At 48.6% G+C, this 22,875-nt stretch overlaps 1 protein-coding gene across 3 annotated transcripts in view; it reads left to right on the forward strand.

Annotated features, from left to right (window-relative positions):
- TFAP2C (transcription factor AP-2 gamma) overlaps positions 1-17,595 on the forward strand; it is a 33,371-nt gene extending 15,776 nt beyond the window's left edge. For 2 of the 3 annotated variants that reach the window (XM_077335679.1, XM_077335678.1), the window contains exons 3-8: positions 598-649; positions 2,875-3,097; positions 4,737-4,855; positions 9,373-9,514; positions 15,594-15,875; positions 16,093-17,595. In XM_077335679.1, coding sequence (XP_077191794.1) covers positions 598-649; positions 2,875-3,097; positions 4,737-4,855; positions 9,373-9,514; positions 15,594-15,875; positions 16,093-16,135 — 861 coding nt within the window. In that variant the 3' untranslated portion in view covers positions 16,136-17,595. The remainder of the gene's footprint in view (positions 1-597; positions 650-2,874; positions 3,098-4,736; positions 4,856-9,372; positions 9,515-15,593; positions 15,876-16,092) is intronic. The other variant, XM_077335680.1, reaches the window with a different exon arrangement.
- Positions 17,596-22,875: the final 5,280 nt, after the last annotated feature.

Raw genomic sequence — 22,875 nt, forward strand, 5'->3', positions numbered from 1 at the left:
GGTTCTCTCAGCAAGGTCAACCCAGATTTTTCTCCCTACACCAATGAGAGATCCTTCTGGGGCAGAGCCTTGCCATTAGAGCCGAGAGTCATTGGGCCACAGAATTTTAAACCCTATTCCTTGTTTCTAAACCCACAATATTGCTGTGTAGCCGCACTTTCAGGACATCACAACCATCACACCTTGTGTACAGCTTCGGCAAAAGTTAGTCCTCTGGTTGGCTAAGCAGTGCTTTTAACTACTGCCTGTCAAAGCACAATAAGCCCCTATGAGGCCAGTGGTACCTTAGGCTAAGCAAGCGTGTTTACTAAGATGCAAGTCCTGTGGATTCAAAGGGGCCTTGGAACTGTCTAGTAAGCATGTCTAGGGGTGCAGTTCTAGAGCTGAGCCACTGTTCCCACTGATGGATTTAGGCCGGGCTGGCCTCTGCTGAATTGCAGGCCTTGCAGGGTTGGCTCTCTAAAATCCCGGGGGCTTCCGTTCTTGAGCCGGAGGCATGAGATGGAGGGGAAAGTTTGCAGGGGGCGAATGGGTGGGCAATCAAGCTTATTTCACGTCTAAAATGACAATGCTAAAAATTTCACATTCTCTTTCCAGAATGTGGAAGATCAACATTTATTAATGCATGACCAGACAGTCATTAGAAAAGGTCAGTAACGCTGCGTTTTGTGGTTGCTTCTCTTTCTTCGTCTAAAAAGAGTCAGAATTTAAACCCATAAAGATTGTTTTAGTATTATATTACCTTTCATGTGGATGTGGATCCCCCCCCCCCCCATGGAAAAATGAAAACTGTTTTTCCTTCCAAGTGTGTTCACTTGATCTGAGGCTGTCCTTCTACAATCCCTTGATTTCAAAGTAGGCAGGCTGTGGAGTTGGCCAGCATGTAGATTTGTTTACTGGAGGGGAGGGGGGCTCTATTTTATGCAGGAAAAAGCGTTTTGGGACCCACCAAACAGGCTTGAAATGGGTGGTTAAAGTTTGTAGTGTTTCCTAGGAGCAGTTAATTAATTGTACTTGTTGCATCTGAGCAGAATGTTCTTAAGTCAGATCACTTACGTTACCCTATTGCAGGGGTAGTCAAACTGCGGCCCTCCAGATGTCCATGGACTACAATTCCCAGAAGCCCCTGACAGCATTCGCTGGCAGGGGGCTCTTGGGAATTGTAGTCCATGGACATCTGGAGGGCCGCAGTTTGACTACCCCTGCCCTATTGCTTCTTTTTGCTGATCGGAAGTTGAGTCTATAAGTTCATCTATTAACCCATGCTGGTATTGCTATGAGCACATTGAAAGATGTTAAGAACTTTCTGCTATGAATCTATGAAGGTGGAAAGCAATGGATGCTACAGCAAGTGCTTTTCCATCTTGGACTCATTCTTAATTCCTAATTAATTCTGAATGTGGTTCTTTTTGGGATGCATACATATCCCTTCTAAAGGTGCAGGTGTATTTTTGCCTTTTGCAATATGAGCTTTTTTGATGAGGCTGGAAGCAAAATTTTCTTATATATACATATGCATACTCTATCCATCTATCCATCCACCCACCCACCCACACACAGATATATTAAAACTATGCTTCCAAAAGCTAAAGAATCAACAGGGATTAAAAAAATATATATTTCATGCCTTTCTCTGATGATCTTGTAATTGTCTACCTGCCTTACTTCCCTGAGCAGGCAAGCTAGAAAATACTGCTCTTTTAAATCAAAGATCTTGTACAGATCTATTTCTGGTAACAGTTTGGCCATTGGCCTTTATTTAGTTGATTCCTCCAAAATAATTTTAAAAAGCATAATGTATTCCTTAAAAAACTGTATTCTGCAGATTTTAGTTGGGAAGGTAGGGGGAAAAAAGTAAAGTTGTCAAAAAATCAGATTTCTGAAATGGAAAGGATTGGGTTAACCTTGCAGCCCCCATCGTGTCCAAATAGATGCTCAAAGGATTTTGTTAGCATTTATCTGTGCTCAAAAGCTTTCTTTAGTTGTATTTATAAGACTGAGACAGGGGGAAAAATAGAGTGGAGGAAGTCCCTTGAATCTGGTATGGACCCCCCCACCTCCCACCCCGGTTTGTTAAAATCAAGTTTTGTCTGAAAAACTTCAGGGTGATTTGGAGAGGGGGGGGCATGTGAGAAAAAGCAGAAATGTTTTGCTGTAAACTCTGCTGATTACAGAATTAGCTCAGGGCAGAAGGCTTTTTCATTGCTGTCAATTTTCCCCGCTTTGAGAATCTTCCTTTTCTGATAAATGAAATGTCGGGTCCTCTACAGCTTAACTGTTTCCTCTGCTGATTGCTGGCAACAGTTGTCCAGCTGAAAGTGTATTTCTCATTTACATTCTCCCCCCCCCCCCTTCCTGGAACCTCTGCGACCTTAAACATTTTCCACTGTTTAAAACTTCCATGAACTTCGTAGCACGAATGAAAAAGAATCCCATCCCTTGCGGGGGGAAAGGGTATTTATTAAGAAATCCAACCCTATTACTAGTTTGAACTGAATTTAACCCAGATAAACATTTTATGGATGCCATATACACTGTTACTTAGGAGTAAGCCTCCTTAAGCACAGAACGGAACCTAAGCATTACTGTCTAAGCTTAGCTTTCAGCAGTCCTTTCCCAAGAACTATTTCATGGAAGAGGTGAGCTTAATAGTATAAGTTTAGGCACTGGGCACATGAAAAACTGTTTTGCATTTGGGCTAAATGGCCTTACCTGCTCTTAATGATTTGGGGCATCTCTAAAAAGGGGTTCATAAAATTCAAAGGACTGACCGCGTTTACAATCAGCCTGCCTAGTCGAAAAGAACTGGATTTCCCTAAGCAAGGGGGGACAAAAATGAACATCCTTCTCTTTGTGTCTACCTTGGGTTTCTAGGTCCCATTTCATTAACAAAAAACAATGCGTTAGGTCTCCCTTGCCAGAAGGACGGCCTCATCGGAGTGGTGATCAACCCCAACGAGGTGTTCTGTTCAGTCCCCGGGCGGCTTTCTCTCCTGAGCTCCACGTCGAAATACAAAGTGACGGTAGCTGAAGTTCAGAGGCGGCTCTCCCCCCCGGAATGTCTTAATGCCTCCCTGCTTGGAGGAGTTCTCAGAAGGTACGGCCCCGGTCATTTATTTCCCTTCCCCGGCAGCTCACCCCCCAGCCCAGTGACATGAGGCGGAACTGAATATGAATGTATTTATCTCCCAGCCGTGCTGTGGCTCTGCAGTGTGTATGTGTGTGTGTGTGTGTGTGTGGGAAACGCTGCATCCTAATAGAGTTTATTTCCAAGTTTTGTGTTCTTTCTTTGGCACCCCTTGAGCTTCCAGAAATGGTGCTATAACAGTTCAGGAACAAATGATAATTTCCTTAAAAAAAATGTTTTTGCTTTTCTTCTCAGCTGGCAGAAATTCTTGCCACTTGAATCTGTTGTTTTCTTTAGAGGGGCAATCTTCTCTTCTATATGACAATGTGCTCTGATTTCTAATGATCTCCCCGAATCCCCGGCCCTGAACTTGGAGAGGAGACCGCCAAAAAAGTCCAAGGTTGCTCTACAAAGGCACTTCTGCTCTTCTCTTGCCTTGATAACCCTATGGCAGGGGTAGTCAACCTGTGGTCCTCCAGATGTTCATGGACTACAATTCCCATGAGCCCCTGCCAGCAAATGTAGTCCATGAACATCTAGAGGACCCCAGGTTGACTACCCCTGCCTTATGGGCTTGGCCACAAGTTGGCTACGGTATGGGCTTGGGGCTTTCTGCCACCACACTTTCTGGTGGCTGGTTGTCCAGGGGGTTCTTCCCTCCCCACCCCTGCCTTTCACAACAGTGTGAGGAGCATAAATCGGCAGGTGACGTTTTGACCGGGATGGAAACATCCATGATTGCAGATGTCCACCTGCTCAGCTGCAGCTAAAGGTCTGCCGCATCCAGGAGCTGGTTGCAAAGTCAGCCCTCTAGTCCCTGGACTCCTTCAGAGCTTTGTGGATAGATCCAGTTAGATCTGACCGGTTTTTCCCCCTAGTGAAAGAAGGGAACGAGGGAGGGGACCCTTTTTCCATCTAGAAAACCAGGCCAGGAAGCCTAGGGTTGGCATGCGAAGAAGCCACGTGGGTTAGGGTATTGTGAACGAAACAAGAGCAAATGAAAAGCAAGACAATCCAGCTCACTTTGACACAGCATATTGGAAGAGAATCTTGCCCTGGGGTGCTGAGATCCTGCTCACAGGAGATGTGGGCGCTCTTGAGGAACAATAAAATCACAAGGGGTTTGAAACAGGGAAAGGGGGAGGGGAGGCTTTGGTCCCGAAGGGCACTCTGGCTTTCTGTGGGGTGTCGTTTCTTGTAATTGGGGATTGCAGCTTGGACTAATACCCACGTACGTGTGTGTGTGTGTGTGTGTCTCCCAATGATAAAAAGGTCATTCCGTTTGGACGGCTTTGTTTCCATTCTGTCCACCCTCCCAACTTGGCATGGTTTTGGGCCGCACGGAGGCAAAGCGCGTCTCTCCCCCCCCCCTCCCCTTGCTCTTTTTGATCTTGCTTTTTTGATGTTTATGTGATGGAGCGTTCAAAAGTAGGTCAAATCTTGTTTTGTTCCCCCCCTCCCCCCGCCAAGACCGTATTGAATGTCAGCAACTTGTATTTTCCAAATTGCTTTGAAATGTGGCTTCTTAAAAAAAAAAAAAGACGAAATAAAAACACTGTCCATCTTTCTCTCTCTCTCTCTCTCTCTCCTCCCCCTCCCCCAACTGCAGAGCCAAATCCAAAAACGGGGGCCGCTCGCTAAGGGAGAAGCTGGACAAAATTGGCTTGAATCTTCCCGCTGGCAGGAGGAAAGCTGCGAACGTGACGTTGCTGACTTCGTTGGTGGAAGGTCAGTCTTTGCAAACAGATTCCCCCCCTTCCCAAATTGCCAAGTGTGGTGTGTGTGTGTGCCCATTGGTGACAGAGGTTACATATTCTGTAAGGACGTCTCAACATGAGGCTGAAATGGTGTCAAAGTCTATGAATTTAGGGGTGCAGCCTCTCAGTGGGATCTGGGGACCCCCTGGAATTAAAGCCCATCTCCAGACAGCTGAGATCCATTTCCCTGGAGAAAATGGTGTCGAAGGCTATGAATTTAGGGGTGCAGCCTTTTAGTGAGACCTGGGGATCCCCCTGGAATTACAGCCCATCCCCTTCCAGCCCATCTCCTTACAGCTTTGGAGGGTGGGCTCTGTGGCCTTTGTGCCCCACGGAGGTCCCTTTCCTCCCCAAGCTCCACCTCCAAATCGTGGCCATGCTATCCTTGGTAGTCCGAATTAGAAATGTTAAGAAACCTTCCTTGATAGTCCCAAAGAAATGGAATTCATGTCCATGCAGTCTTGCCAGAACGGCTTCATGGCAAGAGCAGCTAGCTTTGAGCCCACCGACACTCTTAGAGATCAACCAGGGTTTTTATGGGGGAAGCTCCCTTCATCAGATTCAAGCAGGAATGGCAATTCCTGGGCGCTTATACCCAAGTCAGAAGGTGGGAGGGCTGTTGCAGAGATGAAACTCAGGATGCAGAATTGCAATGCAAAATGTAGTCGGCTTGATTGGGGCAGGGGAGAAATGCTTGCGGGGGCCAGAGGTTCAGCAGCTGCAGTGAGATAAGATTCTTAGTCCCTATTCTGCTGGAGGAACTGGGGCCCGTTGTACTGAATTAATTAATTGTTGTGAATTAACTCAAGTCCTCTGAGCTTCGCATTGTAAATGCCCTTTTTTCCATGACAAACTAGATTACATTTTCCTGCCCCGCCCCCCAATCAGTTTTATCTTCTCAACAATAACCAAAGGGACCAAGCCCTATGAAGATAGGTTGAGGGCCTTGGGAATGTTCAGCCTGGAGAAAAGGAGGTTGAGAGGGGACATGATAGCCCTCTTTAAGTATTTGAAAGGTTGTCACTTGGAGGAGGGCAGGATGCTGTTTCTGTTGGCTGCAGAGGAGAGGACACGCAGTAATGGGTTTAAACTTCAAGTACAACAATATAGGCTAGATATCAGGAAAATATTTTTCACAGTCAGAGTAGTTCAGCAGTGGAATAGGCTGCCTAAGGAGGTGGTGAGCTCCCCCTCACTGGCAGTCTTCAAGCAAAGGCTGGATACACACTTTTCTTGGATGCTTTAGGATGCTTAGGGCTGATCCTGCGTTGAGCAGGGGGTTGGACTAGATGGCCTGTGTGGCCCCTTCCAACTCTATGATTCTATGATTCTGTGATAGCTGAACTTAAACCAGTCGATACCTGAACATAAATCAATGGCTTGTGTGCATGTACAAGGTGGCCCGTTTGATGCTGCAACGCACGAGCTGGCATTGCAGGGAAATGTGTTTTGGAATAGGCATCCCCAGCGATTCTGCCTGCATTTGCTGCTTTTCGATGAACCTGGTCGTTTGGGTGGAGAGTTCAGGGGCCTTCAAACCACCCAGTTGCTTTGTGGGTGGGAAGGCTGGAGTCCCGAGTTGCGTTTGTTCGGTCTGAGCCGCCTCCCAAGACGTGGGAGGGCCAGGCAGCGAGCAGCTAGTCATTCCTGCCTGGCACTTCTGAATGTCGGAATCCGTCTTCAGCCAAGCGTCTGTCTGCAAAGTGTAATATTTTGCAAGCGCTTGCCATCTTGCAGAAGCAGGCAAAGAGCATCTGCCAGTTAAAGGAGAAGCAGCTTGCATTTGGCAAACGGGGCAGGGAGGAGGCAGCTAGGGCTTGGCTGGAGCTGGGAACGCAGGGGCTGGTCCCCGGATCTGAAAGAGACTTCTTAGCAGATGTCGCCTACTTTCAAGGGACTTCTTGCTGAAGCTAGGGTTGCCAGCTTACAGGTGGGGCCTGGAGATCTCTTGGAATTACAGCTCATCTCCAGCCTCTGATTGCCTGTTGATCTCATTAAATTATTTATTCCAGTTCTCCTGGAGGAAGGTGGGCAGCAAGGCATCCTACCGTCTTTGGGGGGTCCCTGTCCTCCCAAAACACCAGCCCCCCTGCCCCACCCCCCCCAGGTTCCACCTCCATCTCCCCAGGTATTTCCAAACTTGGAGTTGGCAAAGCTGTCACCAACCCATTCTTGTCTGTGCTGGTTAATCAGGAGCACTTAGGGTTGCCAGGTCTGCTGTGGCCACTGAAGGGGGTGGGGTTGCCAGCTCGAAATTTGGGGATGGGACCTTGGCAGGCCATGGATACAATGCTGTAGTGTCCCCCTTCCAAAGCATCCATTTTCTTCAGGGAAGCTGATCTCTGTAGTTTGAAGATGAGCTGTAATTCCAGGGCTCTCCAGGTCCCACCTGGAGGCTGGCATCCCTAGCTGCCCTTTCAAGTCTGTTCTGCTGGAGAGGGGGTCAGTAGAAGAGCCTTGGCTTGTCCCAGGTTCAGTCCTGGACATCGCTGGTTAAAAAGGGGACGAGAAAGACTGGAGAGCAGCTCCAGAGATACTGGAGAGCAGCTGCCAGCCTGAGTGGGCAATACCGGCTCTGATGGACCAAAGGTCTGATCCGGTGTGAGGCAGCTTCATGTGCCCATGTTTTGGTCGGAGTCTGAGCTTCAGAAGAAATATCCAGTTATTTTCATCCTGTTTTTAGTTCTGTTCCTAAAATAATTTGTTCTCTGGGAGAAACGTCGGCAAAGTTCCTTGGGTGGGCAGCTTCCGGCAGAGCCTGGAGATCTCCCCAAATTACAATCTCCAGACAATGGAGATTAGTACACCTGGAGAAAAGGGATGCTTTGGCAGGTGTCCTCTAAGGCATTGTACCCCACTGAGGTCTCTGTCCTTCCCAGCCTTCACCCCCAAATCTCCCAAGATTGATTGAAACTAGAGTTATTATTTTCATTATTTATTAAACTTCTATACCGCCTTCCCAAGATGGCCCTCTGGAAGGTGTTCTGATCCATCCTGATCCATCCTGCCAAGCCCTCGACATTTGGGAGTGGTCTGCATGCACCTTGCTTGGATTTCTGCTCCTTTGGGCTGGATCCTGGGGGTTGTAATAGGTGTAGGACATGCCCACTTGTTGCATTGCTGGCCATGGAGGGGTGCCTGGATAAGAGATGGTATTACTGATGGGGGAGGCAGAGGGTGCAGAGGAAAGTGATGAGGATGATGCAGGGCCTGGGGACCAAGCCCTACGAGGAAAGGTGAAGGTACTCGGGAAGGTTCAGCATGGAGATCAGGTGGTTGATAGGCGACAAGATGGCGCTCTCAAAGTATTTGAAAGGTTGACACTTGGAGGAGGGCAGGGAGAGGTTCCTGTTGGCAGCAGAGAAGAGGGCCTGCAGTAATGGCTTTAAATTATGTGTGGAATAGTTTCTGCTAGGAAAAAAATCACGGCTAGAGTAGTTTAGCCGTGGAATTGTGCCTTAGGAAGTGGTGAGCTCCCCCCCATTGGTGGTCTTTCAAGCAGCGGCCGGACAGATCCTTCTCCTGGATACTTTAGGCTGATCCTGCCTTGAGCAGGGGGTTGGACTAGATGGCCTAGGTGGCCTTTTCCATTGATCTATATCTCTTCCTGTATATGGAGAAAATGAAATGGGAGCTACAATGTCTGCTAAGTTGTTTCGGCTTCAGTGGGGCCGCCAAACTTCAGGCGGGCCTAAAGATCTCCTGGAATGACAGTGGATCACCTGTGGTGCCCCCACCCCTTTAAACCTCCAAGTATCCAGGAGAAGGATCTGTCCAGCCGCTGCTTGAAGGCAGCCAGTGCCGGGGAGCTCCCCACCTCCTTAGGCAACCAATTCCATTGCTGAACTACTCTGAGAATTCCTCCCCCCATGATATCTAGCTGATACTGTCCTACACATAGTTTAAACCCATTACTGCGGGTTCTGCCCTCTGCTAACAGGAACCTTCCCCAGCCATCCTCTAAGGGAGGGGTAGTCAACCTGTGGTCCTCCAGATGTTCATGGGCTACAATTTCCATGAGCCCCTGCCAGCAAACACTGGCAGGGGCTCATAGGAATTGTAGTCCATGGACATCTGGAGGACCACAGGTTCTCTACCCCTGCTCTAAGGGACTCCATAGCATTATCCTCCACTGAAATCCCTCCCTGCCCCAAACCTCACCCACTCCCAAAGTCTTCCCCAACCCACAGCTGGTAACCCTATCTGGGAATTCCAGCTGATTCCCAGACCACAGAGGTCAGTTCCCCTGGAGCAAATGGCTGCTCTGGTGGGTGGACCGAATAGCATTGGTCCCTGCAGAGGTCTCTCCCTCCCCAACCCCTCCCCTCCCCAGGCTCCACCCCCCCCCCAGACTTATAGGCCTTTCCCAACCCACCGCTGGCAACCCTAGAGTGTGTGATAAAAGACGAAGCAGCCGTGCACAGCTGCGAACGAGGGGTCTGGATTTGCTTTGGCCTCATCCGGGGAATCTTTCCTTTCCACTTCCAGGTGAGGCTGTGCACCTGGCCCGTGACTTCGGCTACGTGTGCGAGACGGAATTCCCTTCGAAAGCGGTGGCCGAATACTTGACCCGGCCACATCTGGGGCGCAATGAGATGTCAAGCAGGAAAAGCATGCTGCTCGCAGCCAAGTAAGTACCTTTGCCCGGACCAAACATGCCGGGGGAGCTCTGATGTGTTCAGAGGGCTCCTTAAGGTGCCGGATAAACATGGAGGGGTGAACCAGGTGTGCCTGCTGCTCTGAGCTCTTCGGAGGAAACGGGGAATACAGATTTCACTGTCAGGATAGCTCCTTGCATGTTGCAGGTGGGGAGGGAGGCGGCTTGTCTGAGCTCTTCGGTGGTCCTCTGCATCGTGGAGTTCCACAGCTCCTAACTGTTTTGTTCTGGTTGCCATCTTCCTGCAGTGCAGCCACTCTTGGTCTCTTGCCTTGATTTCAGGGTGGTTCTCCCCCATGTCTTTTCTCCAACGCCAAGCAGAACGGTTAGGGCAGTGATACAAAGAGTTGGGGAGCGAGTGAGGCGCTCCTTGGGAGATTTTGGGTGCTTCTGTCTAAGCCAGGGGTAGTCAAACTGCGGCCCTCCAGATGTCCATGGACTACAATTCCCAGAAGCCCCTGCCAGCAAATGCTGGCAGGGGCTTCTGGGAATTGTAGTCCATGGACATCTGGAGGGCCGCAGTTTGACTACCCCTGGTCTAAGCTATGGGTTGCCAGCTCTTGGTTGGGAGGGTTTTTTTTTGGGGGGGGGTGGAGCCTGGAGAGGGCTGGATTTGGGGATGGGTGGGACCTCTGCATGGTACAGTGGCAAAGAGGGCCCCCTCCAAAGCCACCATTTTCTCCAGGGGAGCTGATCTCAGTCAGCTGGAGAGCAGTGGTCAAGACAAGAGGTCTCCAGGCCCCACCTGGAGGCTGGCAACCATAGTCTGCGCATAGTATTAGCTGTGGGGTGACAATCCAGATGACAAGACCGGGAGTGTGGGTTGTTCCCCTCCTTTCTCTGTGCATGCAGTGTCACAATGATCTGTCAAGAGCACCCCATGTGAATGACTTCGACCTCGGGGGGGGGGGGGGGCTGACTTAGGGGAAAGCGAGTCCTGCTTCCTCTCTCTTTAGGACTTCTTTTATTCCATGAGACCATCTGAAGGAGGTTTTCTGATGGTTCTTTGTGTTTGTTTCGGCCCTTGTCCTTGGCAGTTCAACTTGGGGGTGTTGCCGTTCAGCTTGCGTTATTGCAGGGTTGTTGCTGGCTCATGAGCCACGATTTTGGATGCTCTTAAGTGGGCACAAAAGTAACTAGTAACTCAGTCATTGCTAAGAAAAGTAGATTTCTTGGATGGGAAATCCGAGGCCAGATCTCCTAAAGTGCCTTTTCTATGTAAGAATTTTGGACTGAGCCGGTAATGGTTAAGAGCGATGACCTGTTATCTGTCGAGCCAGGTTAGATTCCCCACTCCTCCTCCACATGCAGCCAGCTGGGTGGACTTGCACCAATCACAGAGCAGTTCTGTCAGAGCTCTCTCAGCCCCACCTACCCCATAGAGTGCCTGCTGTGGGTAGAGGAAGGGGAAGGTGATTGTAAGCCGCTTTGAGACTTCTTCAGGTAGTGAAAAGTGGGGTATAAACCCCAACTTGCCTACTTCCTTCTTGTGTGCATCACAGTTGTTTTCCCTTTGGAGTGCTGGATGAAGGGGCAGGGTTTTCTTCATGGAGGGGGCTTGATTGCTTGTGCCACAGATGCCTTTGGAGGGGATCCCACCTCTATGGCTCTCAGGGCCATATTTACCTGCAGTTCAGCAACTGAGATCCAAAGATGACAAGGGAGTGCCGGATTTCAAGGGCTGAGATGAGACCAGGTGCTTTCCTATCACCTTGCTCAGCACAGGAACCTTGGTCTTCCTTGGTGGTGTCCCACCCAAGCGTAGTTACCAGGGCTGCCCCGCCACGTTCTGGGAAATTTGGGCTGCTCCAAGATTATGTGGGTCTTCGAAATTCCGAAGATGTGTAGGAAGGTAATATTCTGGAGCCCCTTAACCTAGATGTGATTTGGAGCAGGGGTAGCCAACCAGTGGTCCTCCAGATGTCCATGGACTACAATTCCCGTGAGCCCCTGCCAACAAATGCTGGCAGGGGCTCACGGGAATTGTAGTCCATGGACATCTGGAGGACCACAGGTTGACTACCCCTGATTTAGAGCCTTGATAGGTCAGAATTCAGCCCTGAGTGCTTGAATCCAGAGGGCTACTCCTATGTATCCTGTCTGCTCTTGTGCTGATGCTCTGTGGATGTTGGGTTGCTAACCTCCAGGTGTTGGCTGGAAATCTGGGATTTCAGCTGATCTCCAAGCAACAGAAATCAGTTTCCCTGTAGGAGGTGGACTGGGGCATTATACTCCCCTGAAGTCCCTTCCCTGCCCAGATTTTGAGATTTCAGACTTCTGGTGAGACCTGGGAGTTCCCCAAAATTACAGTTTATCTCCAGATTACAGAGATCAGTTCCTCAGGAGAGAAAGACTGTTTTGGAGGGTAGATGCAGAGGCAATTGTATTCCACTGAGCACCCTGTCCTCCCCAGGTGCCATCCCCCAAACTCCAGGAGTTATTTACTTGGGGGTTATTTTTCAGATTTATATGCCGCCCTTCCCTGAGGGCTCAGGGCGCTTTACGATACATCCTAAAACAGTGATTGAAACATTTTAACATTTTAAAATGGCCACATTTGCATTGCAAAACGCCCCAAAGGAACTTCCTGCCTATTCTCCAGTAGGAGGGAGGGGTGATAAAGTGCTTTGGATGTTAATAGACAGAGTGGGTGTGCAGATGTTTACTATTTATATTTGTGTTTCTGTAAGGAAGGCCAGCTTCTTAGAGGCCTCAGCCATAGTCCCCGTGGAACAGCTCTGTCTTGCAGGCCCTGCGGAACTGTTTGGAGTCAAGAGAGTGTTCCACCGGGATAGTGTTCCACCAGGCCTCGCTGAAAAAGTTTAGGCTCTAGTTGAGGACAGTTCAGCTTCTGGGGCCAGAGATCTTGAGCAGATTTTGGGTGCTCGATCTTAAATTTCTTTGGGGGGTGTAGTGGAGGAGGTAATCCTGCAGGTAACGTAGGTCTCAAGCTGTTTAGATCAGGGGTAGTCAAACTGCGGCCCTCCAGATGTCCATGGACTACAATTCCTAGAAGCCCCTGCCAGCTGGGAATTGTAGTCCATGGACATCTGGAGGGCCGCGGTTTGACTACCCCTGGTTTAGATCCTTGAAGGTGAGAACCAAAACCTTGAACCTGATTCGGTTTTCAATCTGGAGCCAGTGCAGCTGGGAGAGCACTGGTCGAATATGCACGCTCCACCTGGTTCCTGTAAGGACCTGGGCAGCCGCGTTGTGGACCAGCTGAAATTTACAAGGAATACCCAATATAGAGCTCACAATCCTATCCCCACTACCAACCTCCACCCCCTGGGGGTGGGACGGGACACCTGGCAATCCTACAAAAGTTTTGCCTTCCCCAGACTCCATCCCCCCCAAATCTCCAGGGATTTCCCAACCCTGCTCTTCAGGCCGTAGGCATGTTTGGTGCTGAGGTATGCAGCCCCCGTTTGCCGCCCAAAGTGGTATAATCTGCAGAAAGGCTTCCCACAGGAGCTTGTGTAACATGCCCCTCCCTGGAGAAAAAGTTGGTCAATGCGGGTCAGTACTGCGTAATCCAAATTCTGCCTCGAGAAGAGCCAAACCCGCATTGGTGCAAATTGAGCAAACTTTACTGAAAGGCGCTGCTCTTAATTACGGGGAGTGGCCGGGAGGTATGAAGCTCCATGCCCAGCCGTTGGGATCCCCACCCCCTTGGGGGTCTCTTCAGGCCTTGGCCGCCACGAGGACCAGGGGATTTTTCTCCCAAAATGCAACAAAGGTGAATGCCCCTTGAACAGGAGTCTCCTACATGGTGGGGGCCCACCAGGACCTTTCCTGGTGCCCACCAAGTGCTCTTAGAAAGTGGGCTTTGGCCCAGAACGGCTTCTGATTGGTTGTGCAGATTAAAAGGTATCCAATGAAACAGAGCTTTTACCTGAACTGTCAAAAAGGCGCCCTCAGAGTTCTCGGTAGCCTCGCTTCCTGATGTTTTGTGGAAGGTGCCATCTCCTCAAGCAGCAGCTTTGGCATTTTGCTGCACCCCCCCGTGCCCGCCATTTCCAAAGCTGCCCACCAGCTCAAAAGGGACAGGGAACCCTACCCAGTTAGGGATGCCAGCCTCCAGGTGGGACCTGGGGAGTCCCTGGTTTCATAGCTCATCTCCAGGGGACAGATCAGCTCCCCTGGAGAAAAGGCTAAAGTTTTAAAAGTCTGCTTGCACTTTTGGTTAATTGCTTTGCAAGGTATAAAGGTCTGGGGCATTTGCTCCGCCCAAAGAGACAGGTGAGGGAGGTCACATGATTTGGGTCAGGGTGGCACAGAAGAGGGAATTTAACCCTTCGAGCCCTGCTAGTTCTTGCCATGGAAATAGAAAGAATACAAGGAAATGATAAATCATAGAATCATAGAGTTGGAAGGGACCTCATGGGTCATCTAGTCCAATCCTATGCAATTTGTAGGACACATCATAATATCATAATAAGTGCTGCAGATGTGCACGTGACGCTTTCCAAATGCAGTCTATTTCTGTTGCATTCGATTCCCTCTGCCGGGCTTTCACCAAGATAGGATTTAACGAAGGCAACTTGGTCCAAAGTATGCATTATTAGGGTTGCTAACTCTTTTGGATTGGGAAATACCTGGGGATTTGGCAGTACAGCTTGGGGTCGGCAGCGTCTGGGGGGGATCTCCACCTTCCAAAGCAGCCATTTTCTCCGGGGGATCGGATCCCTACAGTGTGGGGCTCAGTTGTAGTGCTGGGAAATCATCTGCCACCACCAGGAGGTTGGCAACTCTCACAGAAGGGCTGTATGTGGGGATGTGCCTCCCCATTCCTTGCATGTATCCTTGTGCAGCCATCTGTTGCTTCCCATATTTGAGACCAGGGCCTCGTCTGCACACAATAGATAATGCACTTTCAATGCACTTTAGAAGTAGATTTTCCTGTTCTGCACAGGAAAACCCAGCTGCCAAAGCACATTGAAAGTGCATTATCCGGTGTGTGCAGACTAGGCCCTGGTCTCCTCTTGTTGCCGTCTCGTGGCTCCAGGTGTGTGAAATTTTCTCCTAGGAAAATGTCTCCTTCATGCAGGTTCTGCAGCTACAATTTTTTTAAAAAGGCTTTTATTTTTTAAATGCACTTGCTGTTTTGAGGGTCGGCTGTTGAATTTGTGTGTATTCTTTGTGTGTTCATTTGCATGATTTTTTTTTAAGAATGACTGTTGCCTGGATGAGGGATATATGGCTGGAAAAGCATGAAAGAGACATTCCCATCTCTGTGGGCAATGCCAGGGGGACTCCTGGGAGCTGAGGAAGTAGCTAAATAAGACTTCCAAGGCCTGAGGGAAGGATTATGCTGTCTCTCCCCCCCCCCCTTTCCCCTTAGGTAGAAGAGATCTTGGGAAATTGCTTAGCCAAAATATTCCGGTTTTGAGATTAATTTTTACAGCACTTTTATTTCTCTGACCTTCCCCCCAAAGATCTCAGAATGGTACCAGGCTGGCCAGACAGTAATTCCCCAGATGTCCATGGACTACATTTCCCATGGGCCCCTGTTAGCATTTGCTGGCAGGGGCTCATGGGAATTGTAGTCCATGAACATCTGGAGGACCACAGGTTGACTACCTCTGCTCTAGATATTTCAGACACCTTATACATCTTTTGAACATCTACCTTGAGGCATGGGACCTGGTGGGGAGGGGCTTCATTGAGTTGGGTATGGAATATGTTGGGGAGATAATTGCTTAGATTTCTGCCACTTTTATTGTAGTTTAATGGACTTTATTGTATTTTATTGCCTGTAAACTGCTGCGAGCCAGCTAGGCCGAGAGTGGTAGTTAGCAAATTGAAATAATGATAATGACAAAAGATTAGCAGCCCTTTCTTCCAGGGGAACTGATCTTTATTGCCAGGAGATATGCTATAATTCCAGGGGAATCTCTTATTTCTACTGCTGCAGATGATAAACAAACAACGTGTGTATTGGAAACCATTTCAGCTTCCTCTGAAAGTTGTTTCTGTTTGATCCTGGGCCTCCTGCCCTTTCAGAAGCGCTAACGGTGGGTGTCTCTCTTGTGTCTTGTCCGCCCTGCAGACAGATTTGCAAAGAATTCACCGACCTCCTCACTCAGGACAGAACCCCTCTTGGGAACGCGAGGCCGAGCCCAATCTTGGACCCTGGCATCCAGGGATGCCTGACTCACTTCAGCCTCATCACGCACGGCTTTGGGAGCGCCGCCATCTGCGCCGCCATGACGTCCGTCCAGAACTACCTGAACGAAGCGCTCAAAATTGCAGACAAAACGTACATGAACGCGGGGGACCAGAGTCCCGCGGAAACCAACAAAAGCATCGAGAAGATGGATAAGCATCGGAAGTGAGTGCGTGAGAAAGGAGCCAGACTTTTCGAAACCCGTCTCCCAAATAGGACTTTTAACAAATGATTTTCGTGCCTAAGGGGCACGCAGAAATCGGTCACAACACTTTGGGGTGTTTTGTTTTTGTTTTTTTATTACTGTTTTTGTTGAAAGCCGCCTGGTTTTGGATCCTCCATGAGATACATCTCTCTCTCTCTTTCTCTTCTTTCTTTCAAGCTGCTGTTATCCATTCATTGTGGGACCAGGTACCAGAAGGTAACATGGACACGAGCTTTTGTCTTTAAGCAGCAAAAAGCGTGGTGCTACTTGGGGAGGGGAGGGGGAAAGGGAAGAAGTTAATGTGGTGTTTCGAGAGGCCGTGGGAAGAGATCCAGCCCGTCCTACTTGTCTACAACTCAATGCCGACGACATCTGGTAGAGCTCTGCGCTTGTGGGTGAAACATGGAGCATGGCAACCGGGATGACTGCAGGGGACACGGGCATGGATTGCCCTGTCCAGACCATCCATAGATGCATTGCAGCATCCTCTGTGCACTTAGCTGGGGCAGGGGGAGGAGTTAAAAAGAGCTTTGGCAAGCCCCACGGGAGGCTGCGAGTGGAGGGGAAGTTGGATTGTGCCCAAACCAGCTTTTATTGCAGAAGACCATCAAGCTTCGAACCAGCCAAGGATCCTTTTTGGCTCTCGAAAACTTTCAGGATGCCTATATTTTTGGAAGCCAGCCATAGCACAGAGTCACAGTATTAACCCCCAGGGTTTCTGAGCTACTGTCAAAATGCCCAGGATTTGTAACCTAATTAAATGTCCTAGGAGAAGCTTGATGTAAAAAAAAAAAAAAAATTATTATTATTATTGTTTTTAAATCTGGTGGCATTTTGAATGCTTCTTGTGTATCTTGGGTAAGAGCTTCAGACTTCTGGGCTCGATCCAGGTAGCGTTGCTGCAACACACCTGAATGGAAGTGGGGCATTCGGTTCAGTGAACGTGGCAGGGCTCTTGACACAAGAGCAACCCCCCCCCCATGCCCCCAGCTAAAAGTTTTAGAAACTGACTGACATCCACTTAAAAAAAAAAGAAAGAAAGAAATCCAGGATACTGCAGCTTTATACACCATCTGTGTTTTTAAAATAGGAGAAAAACTTGAAAAGCATAGGCACATAATTTTTGATGACTTTTTTTTTTGTTGTTCTTGCCTACATAGGCCAAAAATTATATATAAATATATAAATATATCTATCCAGGGACGTTTTATGTGTATAAGGGAAAGCAAGTGTATTGAATGTACATATTTATTTATGCTGTAATTTAATGGGATTTGTAAATAATGGTGGACTTTTTAATACTTTTTTTAATAAATGGGCTTCAAATTTAATTTTTTTCCCCAAAAAAGGTAATGGGTAAAGCAAGGTATATTGCTAAGTTTATGCACAGGTCTGTTTATGCTGGGTATTTAAGACTTTTTACGGAAAAAAAAATAATGTCTCTATTCTTGCCACTGAAGATTAGATAGAATCTGAGGTGTTTGTTGACAAAGCAATAACTTTGTGTATTAGTAGCAATTTGGAATGAGTGCGTGAGGTACCGTATGTCTGGGAAGAGGGGGGTGGGAGGAATCATGAAAGATGTAAAATCCTACCCCCCACGCACCCCAGGATGTAAATGTTTCCCTCTCATCATGCTGTTGTATAGGATAACCATAATAAAAGTATTCTGGATAGAAATATTGGTGTTCTTTTTCCCCTCGCCCTTCTGCTTTATGTGGAAAATACTGCTCTTTATGTAAGTTGCCATACCTTGGAGGCTGGTGACCCGAGTAACTGTGCAGAGAAGAGCTCTCCAAGAAAACACATTATTTTGCAAAATAGAACTAAAAACGGGACAGATCCTTATTCTGGATGGTTGAGGTTGATCCCGCGTGGAGCAGGGGGTTGGACTAGATGGCCTGGATGGCCCCTTCCAACTCTAGGATTCTATGATATTCTTATATGCTCCGTCCCTGTGGGTTCAGTCAAGGCGAAGACATTTCGCCTTCAGCACCGAGAGAACTTGAGCAGGAAACTGAGCAGCAACAGGGACAACACAACTGCTTCAGGCCACGCCCCCCCAGACCCGATATCGGTTGTTAGCGCACCCTTATGATTGGCTGCCCAACACACACTGCCGATTGGCTGCTCGAAACATTCTAGCGAATCACAATCGAGGACCGAGGAACCAGGTCCTGGCATGAGCTCCATTACATGAAGAAATACCCACATCCATAGCAGTCCCTCAAAGTCAGGACTGTCTATTGTGACTGGCAGCAGCTTTATAAATCGTTTCTCGAATGCCGCCTTGGAAGAGGTATGCTTCCAAATAGGCCCAGAATGCCTCTTCTAGGCATGACTGATTGTCAGGCGAGGCATGCACATGTTGGGAGCAAACTGTGTGTTCCTTCCACCCTCCTTGGAACAAATGCAGTTGATTAAAAGTCCTTATGACTAATCAACTAAGATCCCTTTAATCAGCTGAAGCTCCTCGTAGCAGGTTGGACGAGGGGGAGGGGGGATCGGGTTCCAGCTGTTCTGTACACATCCTCCCTTTGCCAGCCCCCCACCCACCCCCTTTCCCCAAATCTTGTTTGATGTATTGACATTTTCAGTAAAGAGCGTGGCGGATCCCCGCAAGGAAACTGAGCATCATGGAAAGATTCGCTAACCGTTTCTGTCCTGCATAGCGTTCGTCTTCCCCCCCCCCCCCCCCCCACACACACACACACACTTTTCGGCTGAAAGCAAACATGCGAGAGACTTTGATCATGCTGCAGTACAATTTTTTAAAAGCGAGCTGAACAAAAACTGTAAGCTTGTCTTTTACTAAAGCTTCCAGACAGGCACGATGGCCGTTGCCCTTTGGGAGAGAAAGATAAAGCACGTTGCCATCTTATTTCGGCAAAGCTTGGCGGGTGTTAACCGGTGGTCTGGGGTGGATGTGCATCAGCACTGGAGGAAGTCATTTCTGTGACTGAAAAGACTTTTGGTTAGTAAAAAGTGGGGTACAACCCCCCCCTCCCAGCTCTTATGGTAGAAATTATAGCACTGCAGTGCCTAGTTCTGTGTGGGAGAGACTTCATCTTCTGTATGTTTAAGGCTGACCCACTCCACCGTTCTTCCACACGTGAACCCAAAAAACCGCCTTGTACTCACTCAGACTATTGGTCCGTCCAACTCAGACCAGCAGCCATTCTCCTGGGTCTCAGCCATTCATGTCACCTCCTGCCTGGTCCTTTAGCTAGAGGTACCAGGATTGGCCCTTTGGCCACCTAGAAGATGCTTTCTCTTTGAGCCACAGCTCAGTTTGTGTCCTGTCCAAGCATACTTTCTCGAAGGGTAAGAACCTTTGATGGGTACCTTTGTATTTCTCAGACTCGGGGTTGGATCCCGTGGAAGACAGGTGCACAATGGGTCCTGTGTAACGGGGAAATACATGTGTACCAGACGCAAGCCATCACACAAGTTCCTTCCTCTTGTGCCATTTCAAAACATCGTTGTCATGTTTATTGCCTTGACCTGGATAGCCCAGGCAAGCGCAGATCTCAGAAGCTAAGCAGGGTCACCCCTGGTCAGTGTTAGGATGGGAGACCGCTAAGGAATACCAAGGGGGAGTCAGGCATTGGCAAATCACCTGCCAATGTCTCTATGAGGTCGCCATAAGCCAGTGGCGACTTGATGGCAACTACAGATGTTTAAACCTGCTTTCCCTTCCAACATGGACTCAAACTGGCTTACACCACCGTTTGCCCTTCCTTTATTCTAACCTCACACAAGTGGGCCAAGATGAGAGGATGCGATTGGCCCAAGGCCGCCTCGTGAGCTTCCGTGTCAGAGTGGGGATTTGAACCTGGGTGTCCCAGACCTTCATCTGATGGACCAGCCATTGCACCATGCTGATTCTTTGGGTCATCAAGCCATCAATAAGGGGTTTGGGTGCTGATAACCCTCTACTCTTTGCCATGGAAAACTGAAGTCTTTCAATCTGTTATTTGATAATTCCCCAAGGTTGTTCACATAACAAGCTATTGGGTGCTGTTATGCCTGGACCAAGCCCCTTGATTGACTTTGACAAGATAGTATGAGCCAGACTTGCTTCAGAGTGCGGTGTGCATTCTTCTGCACATACCGAGAGGTTTCATGTGATCAACTGTTAGGGTTCCTTTCCATAATTTTGAATTTCAATCCAGTCATATCAGCATCTGCTGGGGTTCGTGATCCTGCAAGAGGGGGACAGACAGAGTGGTTGTTCTTGTTTATTTAGAATATATTTTAAACCCACTTTCCTCCATCCAATATGGATCCAAAGCAGCTTACAATGTAGAGCAAACTTGATGAGGTGGTCAAGAGCAGCGGCATCCAATCTGGTGGGCCTTTTTGGCTCTGGCTCCAACTTGGTGGAATTAGTTGCCAGTTCAGATCTGGACCTTGACGGGACTGTCGAAATTCTGCAGGGCCTGTAAACAGCACACCTCCAGGCCTAAGGATGAGACTAGGGCAGTCCTAAGTTTTTATGGGCCTCCCTCCATTTCCTCCTTCGATCCTCCTACATACTATTTTATCCTGCTTTAGGATGCTTTGGGCTGATCCTGCGTTGAGCAGGGGGTTGGACTAGATGGCCTGTATGGCCCCTTCCAACTGGATGATTCTATGATTCTATCCCCGTCATCTCCAGTCTGGGGTAGCAGTTGGAGGGCATGAAGGAGGTGGGGTGGTGGGATGGGATGGGGTTTTAAGAAGAAAAATTGGTTCTATTATGCCACTTTTCTCTACTGAAGGAGTCTCGAAGTGGCTTACATTTGCCTTCCCTTTTCTCTCCCCACAACAGACACCCTGTGAGGTGGGTGAGGCTGAGAGAGCCCTGATATTACTGCTTGGTCAGAACAGCTTTCTCAGTGCTGTGGCGAGCCCAAGGTCATCCAGCTGGTTGCCTGTGCGGGAGGAACGGGGAATCAAACCCGGTTCACCAGATTAGCCATCAGCATTCCCAACCACTGCAACAAGCTGGCATTTTATCGTATTGTGATTTATTGTAATATTATTGTAACTTTTAAAATTGATTGTGTTTTGTGTGAATCACCCCAAGCCCCCATGGGGAGGTGCAGTATAGAAATTTAATATTCTATTTTATTCTACCCCCAAAAGTCACCCAGTTTCCACAACAGAACTGATCTCTGTAGCCTGGAGAGGAGCTGTAATTCCGGGGGATGCCCTGGTCCCACCTGGAGGCCAGCAAGCCTAAGTCTGAAGCCAAGACCATTCCTCCAGTTTAGAGGACGAGCCACTTCAGCTGGAAGAAAACTTATTACACTGAAGGAAGGCCTCAAGCTTTGCTGAAGAGTCAGCTTGGTGTAGTGGTTAGGAGTGCAGACTTCTAATCTGGCGAGCCGGGTTTGATTGGTAGTATTCAGGTTAGAAAATCTCCCTTTGTCATCTTGGCCCTTTGGCCCTTTGCAGCTGGAGCCCATGTGTCCTGCATAATATTTTCCCTGCATTCCGGCCTCCGTTGAATGGGATCCTGGGAAGTTTCCCCTCCCCTCCTCCCCCTTGCAGACCACACCATGACGCATTCTTCACATGGCTTGTCTGATCAACACGAGGCTGGTCTGTAAATATAAATCCCAACCACATCGCTTTAGACATGCTGTACCAATCTTCGAGACAGCCTGTCCGTTTCTGTTTACAAATATACCAGAATGTTCTGAGAGGCATGAAAAGTAGCCCCCGCCCCCACCCCCCAGAACAGAACACTCTCTGGTTAGCTTCACAGCTCATATTTTTATAATTTTTGTAGGTCATGGAGGACGCACACAGAGAAAGAGAGAGAGAGAGAGAGAGAGGACCTAAAAACCTTATGTACAAATAGCTAGAAACAACCAATCAATGGTCTCCTCAAGATGTTCTGGATGTTGAAGAACTTGATGCCTCCAAAATATTACAATATTTTTATTTTATTTTTTGTTTGAATTATTGCCCTCCTCCCCCACTCCCAGACCAGCTGGCTCATGGCGGGGATCACAGTAAAATCCCGATAATAAAACCCCCAATAAAACAAAGCAGAAAAATTAACCCTCCCCTGTGTTGAAAACTCTTCCTATTCAGTAAACTTCCTATTCAGTAAACTTCAGTCTCTCTTCCTATTCAGTAAACTTCCTATTCAGTAAACTTCAGTCTCTCTTCCTATTCAGTAAACTTCTCAATGCTCCATGCCTGGGGGAACAGAAAGAAAGAGAGTATGCTGATGTTGTAGCCCAGGTGTAGTCAACCTGTGGTCCTCCAGATGTTAATGGACTACAATTCCCATGAGCCCCTGCCAGCAAATGCTGGCAGGGGCTCGTGGGAATTGTAGTCCATTAACATCTGGAGGACCACAGGTTGACTACCCCTGTTGTAGCCAATTCAGCTGGGAGGGGGGCTAGGTAAAACAGCCCTGGCCTCAACCGAAGACCTGGTGGAAGAGCTCCATCTTGTAGGCCCTGCAGAACTGGGAAGGCTCCCACAGGGCCCTCAGCTCTTCCAGGAGCTCATTCCACCTGGTCAAGGCCAGAGAATTCAGATGTAGAGACTTGGGTCTATTCTTCCACCAGCCTAAGAAGAAGAAGAGCTGTTTATTCACACCCCGCTTTTTACTGTCTGAAGGAGTGCAAAAGTGGCTTGCAAACACCTTTCCGTTCCACTCCTCGCCACAGATACCCTGAGATAGCTCTAAGAGGACTGCTCTGTGGGAACAGCTCTAAAAGAACTGTAGCTAACTGCAGCTGGTTGTATGTGGATGAAGAGGAAATCAAACCCACAGAAAGACAGAGGCCAAGAAAAACTGCAAGAGGATTGGTCTTGTTGGACGCATACAATCCTATGCAGGGTTCCTGTAGCCTCCAATTCAAGGAGCTTAGGATTGGGGGGAAATGGCTTCCACAGTGACATTCTGGGAATTTCCCCAAGATTCTACGTAAAACACTGCAAAAGGTAGCACAG

This window comes from Paroedura picta, chromosome 4, assembly GCF_049243985.1.
Source record: "Paroedura picta isolate Pp20150507F chromosome 4, Ppicta_v3.0, whole genome shotgun sequence".
NCBI classification, from domain to species: domain Eukaryota; kingdom Metazoa; phylum Chordata; class Lepidosauria; order Squamata; family Gekkonidae; genus Paroedura; species Paroedura picta.